Here is a 16,712-nt window from a genome sequence, read left to right as displayed (position 1 = left end):
CTACTCAACTTTAAGATTTTTTTCCTCAGTTAAATAATTACTTTTTTGCCAAACAGAATTATTGGAGCTGACTAAATACTGACTAATTTTCTTAGAAAAGCAGGAATTTTTAGTCAATAAACATTTAATCAATATCTGCCTTGTAAGACATTCTATTAAGTATTATGCATATAAAGAAATGGAAAAATAAATTCCTGATCTCAAGGAGCTCAGTTTCATGAGATAATAACATGCAAATACCTTATTAAAAACAAACTAAGTATAAGAGAAATTGGAGATCATCAACAGAAGGAAAACATCAGAATTAAGGAAAGTGGGGACAATCTACCTGTAGAAATGAAATGTAGTTTCTAACAAATATTTTATGAGTGTTTTTCTATTAACTCAAAACTCTTCTAATTCTGTGTGATAACAAAGAGTCAAAAGACTGAAAACCTTTGAATTATTCCACTATTCATATTCTTAATACTTAATGAGGAAAAATCTAAAGATGAAAGGGCCTTCATCAATTATCAATCCAATTATTTTTTTTTTCCTTCATGAGGAACCTTACTTCCAGTGATATTGTGCAGTTTTAAGCCCTCTCATTAGATTCCAGTACTCAAGCTTTTCCTATTATTGAAGAATACTAAAAGGAAAATAATGCATTTCTCACCAATAGCTTTGGAATCTGGTTCTTTTTCATCTTTATTCATAGCTTAGAATTCATGTAACATATCTCTCCAAGTCTAAGTCAGGCTTTTCCAAATACCTAAATGTAATAGTGTAATAGATTCTAGGAAATTGTTTTCTAGTCAAGATGCTACTTTTGGAAAATTCATCCTAAGGTTTCAAAACTATCTTCTAATTCATTCCCCAAACAGATAAAGTGAAAAAAATAAATGATTCCAGGAAATTTTTCCCATGTAACTGCATTCATCCTCATTGGAGTCTCAGAGAATCCAGAGCTTCAAGTTCCCCTCTTCTTCATCTTCTTAGTGATCTATGGAGTGACTGTGACTGGAAATGTGGGGATCATCACACTTACTACTATAGATTCTCGACTTCAAACTCCCATGTACTTTTTCCTCAGACACTTGGCTATCATCAATCTTGGCAACTCCACTGTCATTGCTCCCCAGATGCTGGTCAATTTCTTGGTGGAGAAGAAAACCATTTCTTACTATGGGTGCGCAACCCAACTGGGAGGCTTCTTAGTCTTTATTGTTGCTGAGATTTTCATGTTAGCTGCCATGGCCTATGACCGCTATGTGGCCATTTGCAACCCCCTACTCTACATGGTTGTGGTATCAAGAAAGGTTTGTATACTACTTGTGGTCCTAACATATACCTACAGTTTAACTACAGCATTGACTGTCACTTCCTGTGTTTTTTCAGTGTCTTACTGTTCTTCTAATATAATTAATCATTTTTACTGTGATAATGTCCCCCTGTTAGCATTATCCTGCTCTGACACCTATGTCCCAGAAACAGCAGTATTTACATTTTCAGGGACTAATCTCTTTTTTTCCATGATCATTGTAATTGTGTCCTACTTCTACATCATCTTGACCATCCTGAGGATGCGCTCAGCAGAAGGAAGACGGAAAGCCTTCTCCACCTGTGCTTCCCACATGATGGCTGTCACTGTTTTCTATGGGACACTACTTTTCATGTACTTGCAGCCCCGGTCAAACCATTCCTTAGATACTGATAAAATGGCCTCTGTGTTTTACACACTAGTGATCCCTATGCTGAATCCTATGATCTATAGCCTGAGGAATAAGGATGTGAAGGATGCTCTGAAGAAACTCCTCAGCAACCCTTGCCAAACTTTAAGAAAACATATAAATTCATAAGTATTCATGTTAGATTCCTTATATTCACAAGTTCAGGAATGAGCTGTCATGAATGAATAATTAAAGGTCCAGGAATGGAATACAATTAGATATGCTGTCATACTCAAATAAGAGACCCTACAGGTATTTATTGACTTAGAAAGCCACATATTCACAAAATTTAATTTTATAACATGTATTTAATATAATAATATATTAATAAAAATAATAAAATGTATAAATATATATATGCACATACAGAAACATAGATGTGTGCTTAAATATAAAAATATGTACATACACATATGTGTGTATGTGAATAGATAGATGTAGAAAATGGATAGATAGATAGATAGATAGATAGATAGATAGATAGATAGATAGATAGATAGATGGATAGAAGGATAGAAAGATAGAAGGATCGATATTCCTTTCACATTGTGGGCGGTATGGTTGAATGTCCCCATGTTCTGGAAAGTTCATTTAAAATTTTTGACCCTCCTTTTGAAGTAACAGAGAAAAAGTATGATTTTTAATATTTTGAGTGTTTAAAGAATGTCATTATAAAATTTAGTTTAAGTATGCATTTCTAAGTATCTAGACTTTTTTTTTGTAATCTGCTGGACTTGATATGTTATTTGCTATTTCTGTAAAATTTCCCCCAAAATAATCCTATATGCTCTGATCCTGATATAGGTCTTAATATGAGGACTTTAGTTTCAGAAATCTGCTTAAAGCTACATAATTATGGGGTTTTTTTGTTCATTTTGAATGCTCCAATGATATTACAAATTCATTTGTGCTCTCATTTATGAGAATTTGTAAGCTTATGGTAAAATGTTCTATTTTTTTTTAGTTAGAAAGCATATATTAAGTGTCTACTAAGTACCTAGCACTGTGCTAATTGTCAAAGATACAAGGAAAGACTCTTTATTTTGAAGCTCAAATTCTAATTGGGAAAGGAACATCAGATTCTTGAGAACTGACACTGAGTCACCTTCTACAAAATTTTTGATGGATTAATTCTAATTATCTAAATTGAGGTACTCTGTGATCTCAGCTAGGCAAAGAAACAAACCCTTATTTACAATATTATTTCAAGTGAAATAAATTACAGTCAGAATATTATTTGACCATCATTGCAACCAGTGACAAAGTATGGAAAAGGTTCCACAATTCAGTGAAGGAGGAATTGGATGAGTTATAATCTAGTGGAAAGAAAATATGACTTTGATTCAGAAATACCAGATTTCAAATCATATATCAAACACTGTCTCTCTGATCCTTTGACCATTCTTTCAATCTCACTTTTCTGATCTATAAAATGAGAAGACAGGATAACAGTCACATCAACAGTCTCTTCTGCTTCTGTTATATTACTTGATAGAACCACTTAATTCCATAATCTTTGATCTCCAAGTAATGGTACACTTTGGTACCCTTGCTTCTTCTAGTTCTAAATGTTAGACTTAATATAGACATAACATGGTGATCATTGAAGTTAATAGTGTAATTATACTTGAAAGAAATTGTTCTGTTGCATTTGAGAGGATTTCTAATGTAATGTATTTCCATTTCTGAGTTTTGAATTAGAGATTCACATCAATTTCTCAAATCCTTCTTAGTTCCTAAGAACTTCAGGAAATGCTGCACCCAAAGAATTTCCTCCACTGTGGGAAAGATAGGAAAGTTATGTCTGTCTTGATCAGTTAATAAGAACTAGCCTAGGCCAAATGTTTGTTATTGTCATAACCATATCTTTGATTATTCTAAAGATTAACATTGGATGCCCCTCATTGGGCAGAAGTAAATTTCTCTTTCTAGACATTGAGGTTATGGGCCTACATGTGTCATAATCAACAGTTAGTCACAAAATTGAAGAGGGAATTGAGAATTTGTTGGACTATCTCCCTATTGACTATTCATAAGTCAGAGATGTCTTGGAATGTCCAGAGGAGGCCTGAATAATGAACTTTCAAAATTGCATTTGTGGATCCCTGCAATAGGACTTCAAGGTCCAAGAGAGATCACTGTCTAATTGATTTGTTGATTATTAATAACCTAAAGAAAAATAAATTTTCTAACTCAGAAACCAGTCTTTAGGAATGTTTAATATTCACAAATAATATTATGGGGGAGAAACCTAGAGAAGAAAATAGAAAAAAATCAATTTAAAGGTAGATATAGAAAAGCAGAGAAGGGTTTAGACAAATATGATTAATGTTTTTAATTTTGAAAAGAAATGTAACCCATACATAATGAAATTTTATTTCATTTGTGATTTCTTTTGGAATTACTTCTTGAAATGATAATTTTGTTGATTTGATAAATCCAGAATTCTTTTTAAAAGGTTTGAAAAAGTAAAAAATAACGTGACCTCCCCAAGCCACCAAAGATTTCTTAGTTGCCAAATTAGTTTATGTTTTCTCATTTTTCTTTCTTCTTGCCAATTTTCAAATGTTCCTCCATGTTAGTCATCCATCCCTGGATATACCCTTCTTTCTGAGATTACTCAATATTTCTCTGCTGTTCTCTTCCTATATATGTGATCTTCATGTCTTAGTTTCCTTTGTCAATTTACTTTCCATCCTCCATCTCCTATGCAAGATATCAAGATATGTACCACAATCTTTCTTTGCCTCTTTTTCCCCCCTACCTACTCTCTCATGATTTTCTTATCAGTTTTAATATTTTTAGCTATCATGACTTCCAGATGACTTTAGGAACTACCTAGGTTTCCTAGGACATTCCACATTCATCATCATCAAAAAATAAATCAAAACAAAACAAAATGCTCATCCCATCCTCTAGAACATTATTTCTTGCAAATTATCTATCTATATGGAAACACCAACATTCTTGCAATTGCCAGAGCTTGCAAACTAAGAGTAATGTTTTAATCTGTTCTCTTATCTTAGTCCTATTTAATTTCTGAGTCCTCTTGATTTCAAATCCTCAACATCTGTCACCATATTGCCATTTAGCCAATACCTACAAAAGCTCCAGCATATATTCCCTTTTACCAGGACTGTTAGAAAAACCTTATAGTATTTTCCTGTTTCCTTCTTCAATTCATGCTCCACACAGCTGACAAAATTTTGTTCCTAAACAGTCAGTCAATAAGGATTTAAGTACCTATATGTTCCAGATACTGTTTTGTGATATAAAAAGTACTTACTGTATTAAGATTTACTAAAGGGGGAAGAGTACCTACTACAAAGGTGTTAGTAATCAAAGAGGGGAGACAGCAAGAAAACAAATATGCACTGTCTCACAATATATAAAATAAGCAGGAAATAATTAAGAAGGAAAACTTTAGAATTTAGATGGTTTGAAGAAGACTTCCTGTAAAAAATAGAATTTTCTTGGGCACTTAAAAAGAAGTGAGGAAAACTCATAGGCAGAAATCAGGAAGGAGAGTATTTTAGGCACGATAGATGGGGTGGATCCATTGCTAAGAGATAAATCGTTTTGCTTAGGAATGACTAAGAGGTCATTCTCTCTGGAATGAAGAGTTTTACCATAGGGAATATGGTTTGGGGATTAAGTTGTAAAAAAATTGGGAAAAGATTAAGGGGCTAAATTCTGATGAATTTTGAATGTCCTGGAGAGGATTTTGTATTTGATCCTGGAATGAATAGAGAAACACTGGCATTTATTAAGTGGATTTTTTAGTGTGTGTGTGTGTGTGTGTGTGTGTGTGTGTGTGTGTGTGTATGTTGTATGTGATTTTGGTGGCTATGTGGAGAATAAAATACATTGTAGTGTGCTATGAAAGTTCCTGCTCATGTTACCTAAGCCAGTAAGAGTTTAAATGACTATGCTATGAGTAAGTCAAGAAAGTTTATTGCTTTTATATTTTGATTAGCTTCCTTGGATAGAAAAGATGACAAAGATAAAGCACATAAAAAATGATGATTGAATTCATTCTAATGGGCAACCCAAATCAGCTCAAATTTCAGGATACCTTATTTGTATAAGGCTGTAGAAAGAAAAGTGATACAGGTTGTCTTTCTGGACGTGATATAGTTTAAAACCAAAGAAGTGACAGATGAGTCTATATAGGGGCCTTTAATTTAAATTGTTTAGGACATTTTTAAGGAGGAAATTCCATTCATCACCACTATGTTTTTTAGATATGTTTAATGTAAACACAAATGTATATATTTATGTGTGTGTGTATATATTTATATGTGTGTGTGTATAATTAGTTTACTTGATGTTTTGATTAAATGGCCCTAGCAAAATTTCTAGTAAAATTATCTTCATTAAGTCAGTTTCTATGTGTCCCCAAAGTGAGCATCTCATATTTGTTTAAAGTGTTCTTTTTTGGGAGATGCAAGTAATTAAAAAAAACATGTAGAAAATCCTTTTACTTGGTACTTTGCTAAGAATTGGAACTAAAAATATGAACAAAAATTGGTTCATGCCATCAATGAACTTAGATTTTTTTGGAGGAAATAATACTTGACTTGGTCACTTGGTATAAGGTGAAAAATTCTACCATATTCAGTCATGTTAATTTTAAGCATCTTCCTATTTCATTTCCCATACCTTCAACCTTTTAGTACTTGTTAGATACAGAAAATATTTCCATTATATTCATGATCTGTGGATCTTAAGAATACTATTGTTACCTGTATTTGGCTTGGATGAAGACTGAAATAAGGTAATTCCATAGTGAAGTGATCACCACATCAAAGAAATGCAGAATATCTGGTGAATGTGGATTGAGAAATGACATCTTGTTATGGAGTTCAAACAACACATGAAAGGTTTCCTCCAAATATTCTGATATTTCCTAGAATGTCTGCTAGTGTGGAGATAAATGAAAATAATAACTGGAAGCTCTATGATCCTCCTAGGAATGTATTAAAGCTTAAGATTCTTTAAAGAGACGTTCTAAGTACTTGATAGAAGAAAAATTATCTTTATAAAATCCCATATTTAAGGAATAGATTGCTACAAATAGCTAGTAACTCTGGGAACTCTGGTATGTGGAATAAAAAGGAGAAATATACCAATAAATAGGACATTGAAATGATAGTTTAAATGGAAGTATTTGTTCTATGTTGGAGAAGAACTTAGATTTTATTACAAATGTTGGAATAGAAGTATGATAAGGGGACCACTTATCCTGCTGATAGGAATTATAGTAGCCAACATACTGTCCCAAGATGCTGTTCTTGCAAAAGGTTTGTTCAAAAACACTGAAATGATATGACATTGTGAGGGAATCTTAAACATATAAAAATATCAAGGATTATGTTCAGAAATCTGAGATTAATTTGAGATATTGGACAAAAGTATTTTGATAAACAAGGCCATGGACAGGAACTTTTTTTTTTTCATTTAGGACCACAGAGACCAGTTTCAGTCATATGTGAGGTGCAACAAAAGAGAATAATAAGTAAATTCTACCTAGTGTCTCCCATTATCAAAATAGCATGACATGCATGATTCACATATGAGTGTGACAGAATAAAATGTAATAATAAATATATCAACGATATAATTATAATTGTTAATTTAAAAAGAAGAAATCACACTGCAAGGTGAAAGGCCATTAGGATAACGTATTTTGAATAGTTAACAAATAATATCATTGGGATAATAAAATGAACCAAAATTTTACAAATAAAGTAATAAAATCTAAAGTAAGTATGAAGCCAAATGGAGATTTGGAAAGCAGGTTATTTCAAGTCATATCTTTTTCTTAAATATGAAGAAAGGCATCAGTGGTATCCTGAATAAAGCTGGGGTTAGTATAGTATGACATGTTTGAGAAACTAATAGTGAGATGTCACCAAACTTCCATTTAAGACATTCCATTGTTGATTAAATAATCTCTTCTCTTTCATCTACATTGATGGGGGTTATAGTTGGAGATGGAGTACAGAAGTATCTTTACTTGTACAATTTTTAAATTTGTTTGCTTATGGCAAAAGTACAACAGGAGAAGAATGATTTTTGATTCTTCTTAAGAGTCAAATCAACAGAAGCATTAACTACTAGTTAAATAATACAAAAGTAGATAACTAGAAATTTTTATATAAATTATAGGTGTGAAGAATTGAGCTCATTAGTTCATTAGTTCAATGTTGAATAAATTCAATAACATTATTTTATTTTTTAAACTCCTTTTTTCTGATTAAAAAAATACTGTGGAGAGCTCCAAAAACATTTGTTTGCAATTATATTATGAAGGAGAAACTAGATAGCACAGTACATAGAGGAAAAGGAATGGAGCCAGAAAACCAGAGTTCATTTCTAGCCAAACAGTTGCTAATTGTGTGACCCTTGGCAGATCTCTTAAGCTAAGCCTCAGTTTTTCATTCTCAATTTACTCGCAGTAGCTTTGTTTTTTTCCTAAAACATGTCTATTTTGACTTTATGTTCATCTTCATAAGGTGAGCAATGTTGATCTATGTCTAATTCCTGTTAAGTTGTTTTCCTAGAAGACTTTGTTGAATAATGAGTTTATACCATCAAACTTGTATTTTTAGATTCCCAAATAATAATTATGGTAATTTAGTCAATGTATTGTAAACCTTATCTATTCTAATGATCAACAACTCTATTTCTTATCTAGTAAAACATTTAAATTTTTTTATTTTACAATTTTTTTTCTAGATAACATATCAACACATCTTAATTTTTTATTTCTGATATTTTTAATCCATGTTCTTTCTTTTCTTCCCACTCCTTTCCCCTGTCTAAGAAGTTAGGTCATATGATGTTGGTCATACAAATATTGTCATATAATACATATTTTCATGTTACTTAATTTGTGACAATACATTCATATTGTGTACACTAGAAAAATGTCATGGAACAAATAAAATAAAGAAGGGCATTTTAAATTTGCATTCATATTTACTGTGTTCCTTTTATTGTGGTAGATATCCTTTTTTTGTAATGAATTTATTAGAGTAGTCCTGGATGCTTTATAATAGCTAAGTCATTCACAATTGATCATTACACATTATTGTTACTATATACCACATTCTTGTGGTTCTTCTCACTTCACTTTGCATCATTTCATACAAGTCTTTCCAGGTTTTCTTTTTTAAATAATCATCTTGTTTGTTATTTCTTATGGCACTATAGTATTCCATTCCAAGCATATAAAATAATTTGTTCAATCATTCCCCAATTAACAGATACTCTCTCAGTTTCTAAATCTGTGCCACCACACACACACACAAAGTTGCTCTGATTAATTTTTTACAATTAGGTTTTTTTCCCTAAGTAACCCATTTAAAATTATTAGAAATCAGTTCTTTATAACTACAGATCTAGTGTTCTCTGTCCATTGCAATCACCATCTAGATCCTTCTAAAAGAACATAATTTTCTAAAGACAATCTAGCCTGTTCAACTACCCCGGTTATTTTTGGTGCCCAATGCAAAGTCTACTTGTATCTATCTATCTTTGGTAGATATCTAAAAAAATGAACTCTTCATCTTATCAATGCAAATTTTTATGTTCTGAACATTAGATATTCTTCATCTACCTGAGCTTTAGAAAGTGGAAGGTTAACATGAATTCTTTTGATTGCCTACAGATCTATCACATACGTTTATATATTATCTTTGAACTTGAGGCAAAAAAAAATATGTATCACCAACAAATAGGAGACTGAATATGGTGAGTATTTAATAAATATGTCATGGAATTAGATAAACTTAAAAAATCTTATATCTAAGTCTTGACCATTTCTATGACATAATGATATGAAATTCATTAAAATTATTCTGTGTTACAGAGACTTGGCCTCATGGGGAATGAGAAACCCATAAATTCCTCCCTCTAGCAACTGGCAGTACAGATAAAATGAACAAGCCAAATAAGAGTCTTTCTTCTAGATAATAAATAATCTTCTCTTTTGTGATCTCAATGCAAAAATTTCATCTAAACTAATTAAGGAGTTCACTTTTCTTGAATCTGGGTAGCACACTGACCACTCCCTGAACATACATTGACTAGTTAAAAAAGGTCTTAATATTTTACAGAAAAAAAAGATGGCACTGTAACTTAAATCATTGTGAAAGGAGTCAATAAGGGTAATCATAAATGTGAATGTAATTGGAATGAACTTACCCATAAAATGGAAGTGAGAAGCAGGGTGGATTAAAAAACAGAATCCTACTATATATTCTTTATTTAAGGAAGGTTGATATAGAGAAAGTCAAGGCAAGAATCTAGAACCCTGAGACAAAAAGAGCAGGGATAGCAATCATGATCTCAAACTAATGTAAAAGCAAAAATAGGTCTGAGATAAGTAAGGTAATTATGTCTTGGTAAAAGATAATATAGACACTGAGATAATATCAGCACTTAACATATATGCACCAAATGGTATAGCATCCACATTTTTAAAGGAGAAACTAAAGGAGCTTAAGGATGAAATAGACTATAAAACTATGCTTATGAGGGAATCTCAACTTTCCCTTTTCAGAACCAGATAAATCTACCCAAAAATAAACAAGAAAGAAATAAGAAAGTTAAGAAATATTAGAAAGGTTAAATTTAACAGATAAAATGGAATATGGTTGAAAAGGAATATACCTTCTTTTCAGTAGCATATGGTACATATACAAAAATTGACCAAGTACTAGGGCATAAAAACTTCACAACCACCTGCAGAAAATCAAAAATAATAAAAGCAACTTTTTCAGAGCATAATGAAATGAAAGTTATAATCAATAAGGGTTCACAGAGAGGCAAATTAAAATTAATTGGAAACTAATCAAATTCTTCAAAACCTGTGGGTCAGAAAACAAATCAAATAAACAATCACTGACTTCATTGAAGAGAATGACAATGAGGAAACAATGTATCAAAGTTTATGGGATACAGACAAAACAGTGCTCAGGGCAAAACATATATCCCTGAATGCTTATATCAGTACAATAAAGAAAAAAGTAATCATTTAATTGGTTATACAACTAAAAAAATACTAGAAAAATAAAAAAATAAAAAAATCTCCCATTAAAGAATACATTAGAAATACTAAAAATCAATGGATAAATAATAAATTTGAAGGTAAAAAACATATTGAACTGATAAATAAGAATAGGAGCTAGTTCCATAAAAAATAAAATAGAACATTAAATTTATTTTGAAGAATGATGGAAAAGAATAAAATTACCAGAATCAAAAAAGAGAGGAGTGATTTCACCTCTAATGAAGAAGAAATTAATGCAATTTTCATGAGGTATTTTGTTCAATCATATGTTAATAAATCTGATAATCTAGGTGAAATGGATGAATATTTACAAAAAAATTAATCTACCTAGATTAACAAGAGGGAAATGCATATTTAAGTAACTCCATCTCAGAAAAATAAACTAAACAAACCATCAATGGACTCCCCAAGAAAAAATATTCCAAGCATCAAATAGATTTACAAGTGAATTCTATCACATATTTAAAGAATAATTAATCACAATATTATACAAATTATTTGGTAAAATAAGTAAAGGAATCCAACCAAATTATTTTTATGAAACAAATATAATGCTGGTACTTAAGGCAGGAGGATCAAAAATAGAGAAAAAAATAAAGACCAATTTACTCAATGAGGATTGATGCAAAAATCTTAAATAACATACTAGCAAAGGGACTACAGCAGTATATTACAAGGACTATTCACTATGACAAGGTGTGACTTATACCAGGAATATGAGGCTGGTTGAATAGTAGGGAAACCATCCACAAATTGAAGGAATTGAAGTAGGCTAAGGAAGTTCAAATATAATAGTTTGTGGTGTAAAGGTTAAATTTAGGGTAGAGACTGAATGTAATAATTATTGGTCACCAAGGATTTAATTTCTTAAATCCTAAATGAAATACTCAAGTCAGGATGGGATTTTTTGGTGATTTAGTTACAATTGGAGAAAGAAATTGAGAGAGAGAGAGAGAGAGAGAGAGAGAGAGAGAGAGAGAGAGAGAGAGAGAGAGAGAGAGAGAGAGAGAGAGAGAGAGTTAACTCAAACTGCTCCAGCTCAGGTTGAGCCAGGAAGGAGTTCAAGGTCTTAGCTAAGGTCAGCCTTCCCCTGAGAGCCAAGGGAAAGGGGAGTCAGTCTTTGTCACTCACCAAGTGATCGCCCAAAGGAAGCTGTCTGAAGGAGCTCCTCCAAGCTCTACTTCCAGGATCGAACTCTGCTCAGCCCTCATCACAGGAAGTGATGAGAACTCCAAAAGCAGTTCTATACATCACTTCCTGAGTCTCACATGTGCCAATTGTGGCTCAAGCTTGGCTTAGGACAGCCCAGGTGACCATCAGTCTGTTTCTGATTTGTCATTTGCTAGCACATGTCAGTGTAGTATAGATGTGTACATCCCTGGGTGCTAGACTAAGCAAGATGTGGAAAAATATTGCTATCCTTTCCACATTGTGGGGCTAGTAACTGGTGACTGCCATTTGGAATATCCCCATAAAAGTATTTTTGCTTTCCCTTTGCATCAAAGAAGTCTTAATTCCTTTTTATTCTTTTACATGGTATTTATATTTTAGGTTAAATGTTAATTTTGGTGTTTCTAAATATTTTCTGTGTTCTCATCTGGCCTTTATGTGTCATCTGTGGCTCCAGCAAAACTCTCAGAAAATTCTCATTTAATTTTTCATGGCAACAGGTGGAATATATTGAAACTTTTATGAGGAAAGTTGCATTGTGGAATGGATAAGTCTATATCTCTCTGATGAAAAGAATACACATCAGGATTGACATAGATGAGGGATGCAAACACTTTTAATTTCCCTGAAGTGATAGTTCAGAAGTCATTAAAACCCTCCCACACTTCAGGAATAATTTCTCAGAGGGACCTAGAAACCTATAAATGCTCCTTTCATCAGCTGGGAGAAGGAATAATATAATCAAGCCAAAACAAATGTGACATTCCAGGAAAGCAGGTAACATTATTCTTTGTCTTCAGAACAGTCCTATAAATGCTAAAGACTTCCCAGACTCACTAGCTTCAGATCTAGTACTATATAATAGATCCTTAAATCTCTATATTTAACAGATATTAATATCTACTGCTAATAAAAATTAAAGAAATCTAGATTTTCAATGAAACAAGTGATACAGCATTCATTAATATAGAAACTGAAAGATCAGTCAGAAAAGTCCATGAAATATTTCACTCTTAAAAATTTCCAGGGATATTTTGGAGTGTATGTGGTAAAGTCAATAGAGGAGAAATTGAATGAGTTACAACATAGTGGAGAAGGGATTGTACTTTGATTCAAGAAGACCTAAGTTTAGCTTAATGTCTCAAACACTATGATGTTTGACCTTTCTTTCAATCTTACTTTACTCATTTATAAAATAAGATGATGGGACAAGACACTTCCAAAATCCCTTCTGCTACTGAATGTATGATTTGATATTTTCATCATTTCACAATCTTTTTGTTCCAAGAAAAGACATTCTTTGGCTTTTCATAAGTAGAGGCATTGCCTCCACTAATTCCAAATGTTAGATTTAATGTGAAGAGTATCAAATATATCCCTGGCATCATCAAAGTTCATACAGATGGCTTAATAACATTTGACACAAATTGCTGTATCATATTTTGCCATTAAAGAAAAAATTCAGAGTAGAGAAAAAAGAGAAAAAATCCAAAGAAAAGGTTTAAAATATGCTGAATTTATTGTATAATATTGAAAAGAAATGAAAGTTAATATAATGGAAAGTTGTTTAAAAATTATTTCTCTTAGGCTATCAAAAATCTCTTCATTGCCAAGCTGGCTTATATTTTTTTATATCTCTTTGTTCTGGATAATTTGAAAGTATTCTCTTACATTAATCATCTGTTTCTAGATACACACTCATCTTGAGCTTACTTTACATTGCTCTGTTGTTCTTTTTAAATGCAGGACCATTCATTCTTAGTTTACTTCTTAAATTTATTGTTCATACTACATTGGCTATGTAAAATGTATTTATGGATCTGTCCTGAGCCTCTACTTTTTCTCCCTTCTTTCTCCTAATCTCATTATCTGCTTTAAAATTTTTCATCTATCATAACTTACAGACAACTATCAGTACTATGTAGCTTTCTCAGGATATCCCAAACTCACCATGTCAAAACAAAACAAAACAAAATCCTCAGATCATTCTCAATGAATTATTTCTGATAATTTTTAAAATTTATGTACAAAGATGCCAATATTCTTGCAGTTGCCACAGTTTGCAACAAAAGAGTAATCTTATATTGTTCAATCTGATTATCCTACTAGGGATATTTAATTACGAAGTTCTAATGATTCCAACTCTTCAACATTGCTAACATCCATTGCTATATTTCTATACAACCAACAACCATTTACCCCTTTCACCTGGCCTATTACTATAGACTCAAGCTTAGTTGTCTCATATTAGGCTCTCCTTTCTCCATGCCATACTCCATATAGCTGACAATCTTTTATTCCTATATATGCTCAATCAATAAGAATTTAAATCCCTACTAAGTGCTAGGTACTATGGCTAATAGATTTTGATACAAAGAAAGACAAAAAAGACTACCTACTCCAAAGAGTAAATAATCTAATGAGGGAGAAAATTACCAAAGAAATATGTACACAAAAGCTATATGTAGGATAAAAAGGAAATAAGAAGGAAGAAACTAGAATTAAGAGGGGTCAGGAAGTCTTCCTGTGGAAATATATATATGTTTGGATCTTAAAGGAAATATTTTAAACATGGTGGAAAACTAGAAAATACCCATATTTAGGAGACGAAGTGTCTTGTTTATGGAAGAGCTGGGAGGTCATTGTAATTGAATCAAAGAGTTTCACTCCTGGGGAATATGTTTTGGGGGTCAAACTATAAAAATATTAGAAAATATGAGGAGGGTAGATCATCTAGGATTTTTAATTTCCAAGAATATTATGTTCAATCTTTCTTAAAAAATTAGAATCATTATAATCAATATTATATATTGGTTCCAAGGCAGAAGAGTGGCAATTGGTGGGCAAAGGGGGTTAAGTGACTTTTCCAGGATCACATAACTAGGAAGTTAATCTAGGACCTCCTATCTCTAGGCCTGACTCTCATCCACAGAGGTACCCAGTTGCCCCATTTTCTATTTGATCTTAAAAGGAGTAGCAAGGTAATGGAGTTTATGAAATAGGGAGTGACAAGTTCTAATCTGTTTTGTGGGTGAATGGAGGATACATTGCATGATGGAGAGTTTTGAAATAAGGAAACTCACCCAAATGTTATTGTGGTATCTACATACTTGGTGGTCAGGGATTGCTCTAGACCTGTGACAGTGGCAAAGGGAAAAAGGGGACATATGGTAGAGATATTGCAAAGGATGAAAGTGATAGACAACAGGCATTGTCATGGAAGAACTTGATATTATCTTGTTCAGGAGCGTGTCCACTTAAAGAATTACAAAACACTGAGAATCTTTAAAAATACAGGAATGTATTGAATGAATGGCCAGGAGGCAGCCTCCTTTGGGATAGGGGGTCCAGGATTTTTATATCTTAAAGGAACAGAGATTACATTGAGCAGGAAAGGAAGGTGAGGAAGGGAAAAAAGAAGTGACATTCTCCTGTAAGGTACCTTGTTGTCTGTGATAGAAGCACAGATATAAATTATTTATGATATATTGAGTCCCAATCATGAAGGTGAGTGAGTTGCATATCTCAAAGAATCCAGTGATGTTTTAGGTGAAAACAGAAGGTATACCTCAGTGCTCAAACTCATCACAAAACTAGGCAAAATGTATCTAAAACAAAAGGAATTGTAGCTCTCAGCTAATCCTTTGTTCATTCAGTTGTCTCTTTGGTTGCATCAGAGATGGCTTTCTTCCACCAGCAGCATTCCTGGAGTCCAGGATTGAGGAATTTCAAAGGTACTCTTTTTGATCTGGGATTCCTCTAGAGCAGTGGTTCTCAACCTTTTTAATGCCGTGACCCTGCAATACAGTTCCTCATGTTGTGGTGACCCCAAACCAAAAAATTATTTTGGTGGCTACTTCCAAACTGTAATTTTGCTACAGTTATGATTCAGAATGTAAATACCTGATATGCATTCTGTATTCTCATTGCTACAAATTGAGAGGTTGATAACTGCTGCTTTAAAGACTTGTGGTCCCCCAGGGGACCCTGCACCCCCTATTCCAGTGCATAACAGTGAGGAATTGATGACTCTGATATAGTAAAATATGGGATATAGATGTGTAAATATACATAAACATATTACCTACTCTTTGCTAGGCATTGGAGTAAATGCTTTACAAATATTTTATCATTTGATCCTAACAACATCCCTGGAAGTAAGTGCTATTACATCTTTAGTATATCTGGTAGTTACTTTATTATAATTCCTATTTGATGCTATCATAACAAAGATCGGTGTAACATGGATTAAATAAGGAATAAGTAAGTCCGACTGACCAAGTAGATTATAGAACTTAACTACTTAAATAATCAGCAAAAAGCTTCCATACTATTTGCCATTGTCATTGGGACATTTGCTGATTGAAATGTCATAGTTGCACAACCATACCTATCCCTTTAGGGTCAAGGTTTCCATGTAGAGGTGATTGAATGTGTCTTCGGTCTGAAGAACACTTGGGCTCAGAAAAAATATGTCATGACCACTGGGAACAACCTCTGACATCTAGCAGTACAGAATAATCAAGGACATGTAAACAGTGGAAAGAGGCTAGGAGAGAAAGCAAAGATGTAAAATGCTGAAAGGCATGTATGAGCAGAAGAGTAGCCCAACTAGTTAGAATACAATTCTGCAGTTAGCAGTAAGACACATCCACTGCTCTGGTCAAAGTTGGAGCACTTCAGTGACTGTTCTTTGCTTACCAGCATATTGTCCGTTTGCTGGTGAATTTGAAAGTAAATGATCATGCAAGGGA

The 16,712-nt window shown here is 32.8% G+C and overlaps 1 protein-coding gene across 1 annotated transcript; it reads left to right on the top strand.

The window, feature by feature from the left end:
• The first annotated feature begins 881 nt into the window (after positions 1 to 881).
• Positions 882 to 16,459, top strand: LOC100619532 (olfactory receptor 8J2-like). Its single transcript, XM_056803759.1, has 3 exons — positions 882 to 1,820; positions 2,617 to 2,649; positions 16,361 to 16,459. The coding sequence occupies exons 1-3, from the start codon at positions 882 to 884 to the stop codon at positions 16,457 to 16,459; spliced, it is 1,071 nt and encodes a 356-aa protein (XP_056659737.1).
• Positions 16,460 to 16,712: the final 253 nt, after the last annotated feature.

This window comes from Monodelphis domestica, chromosome 6, assembly GCF_027887165.1.
Source record: "Monodelphis domestica isolate mMonDom1 chromosome 6, mMonDom1.pri, whole genome shotgun sequence".
NCBI classification, from domain to species: Eukaryota; Metazoa; Chordata; class Mammalia; order Didelphimorphia; family Didelphidae; genus Monodelphis; species Monodelphis domestica.
The sequence above is the reverse complement of the archived record's forward strand: the minus strand, read 5'-3'. Positions and strand labels throughout refer to the sequence as shown.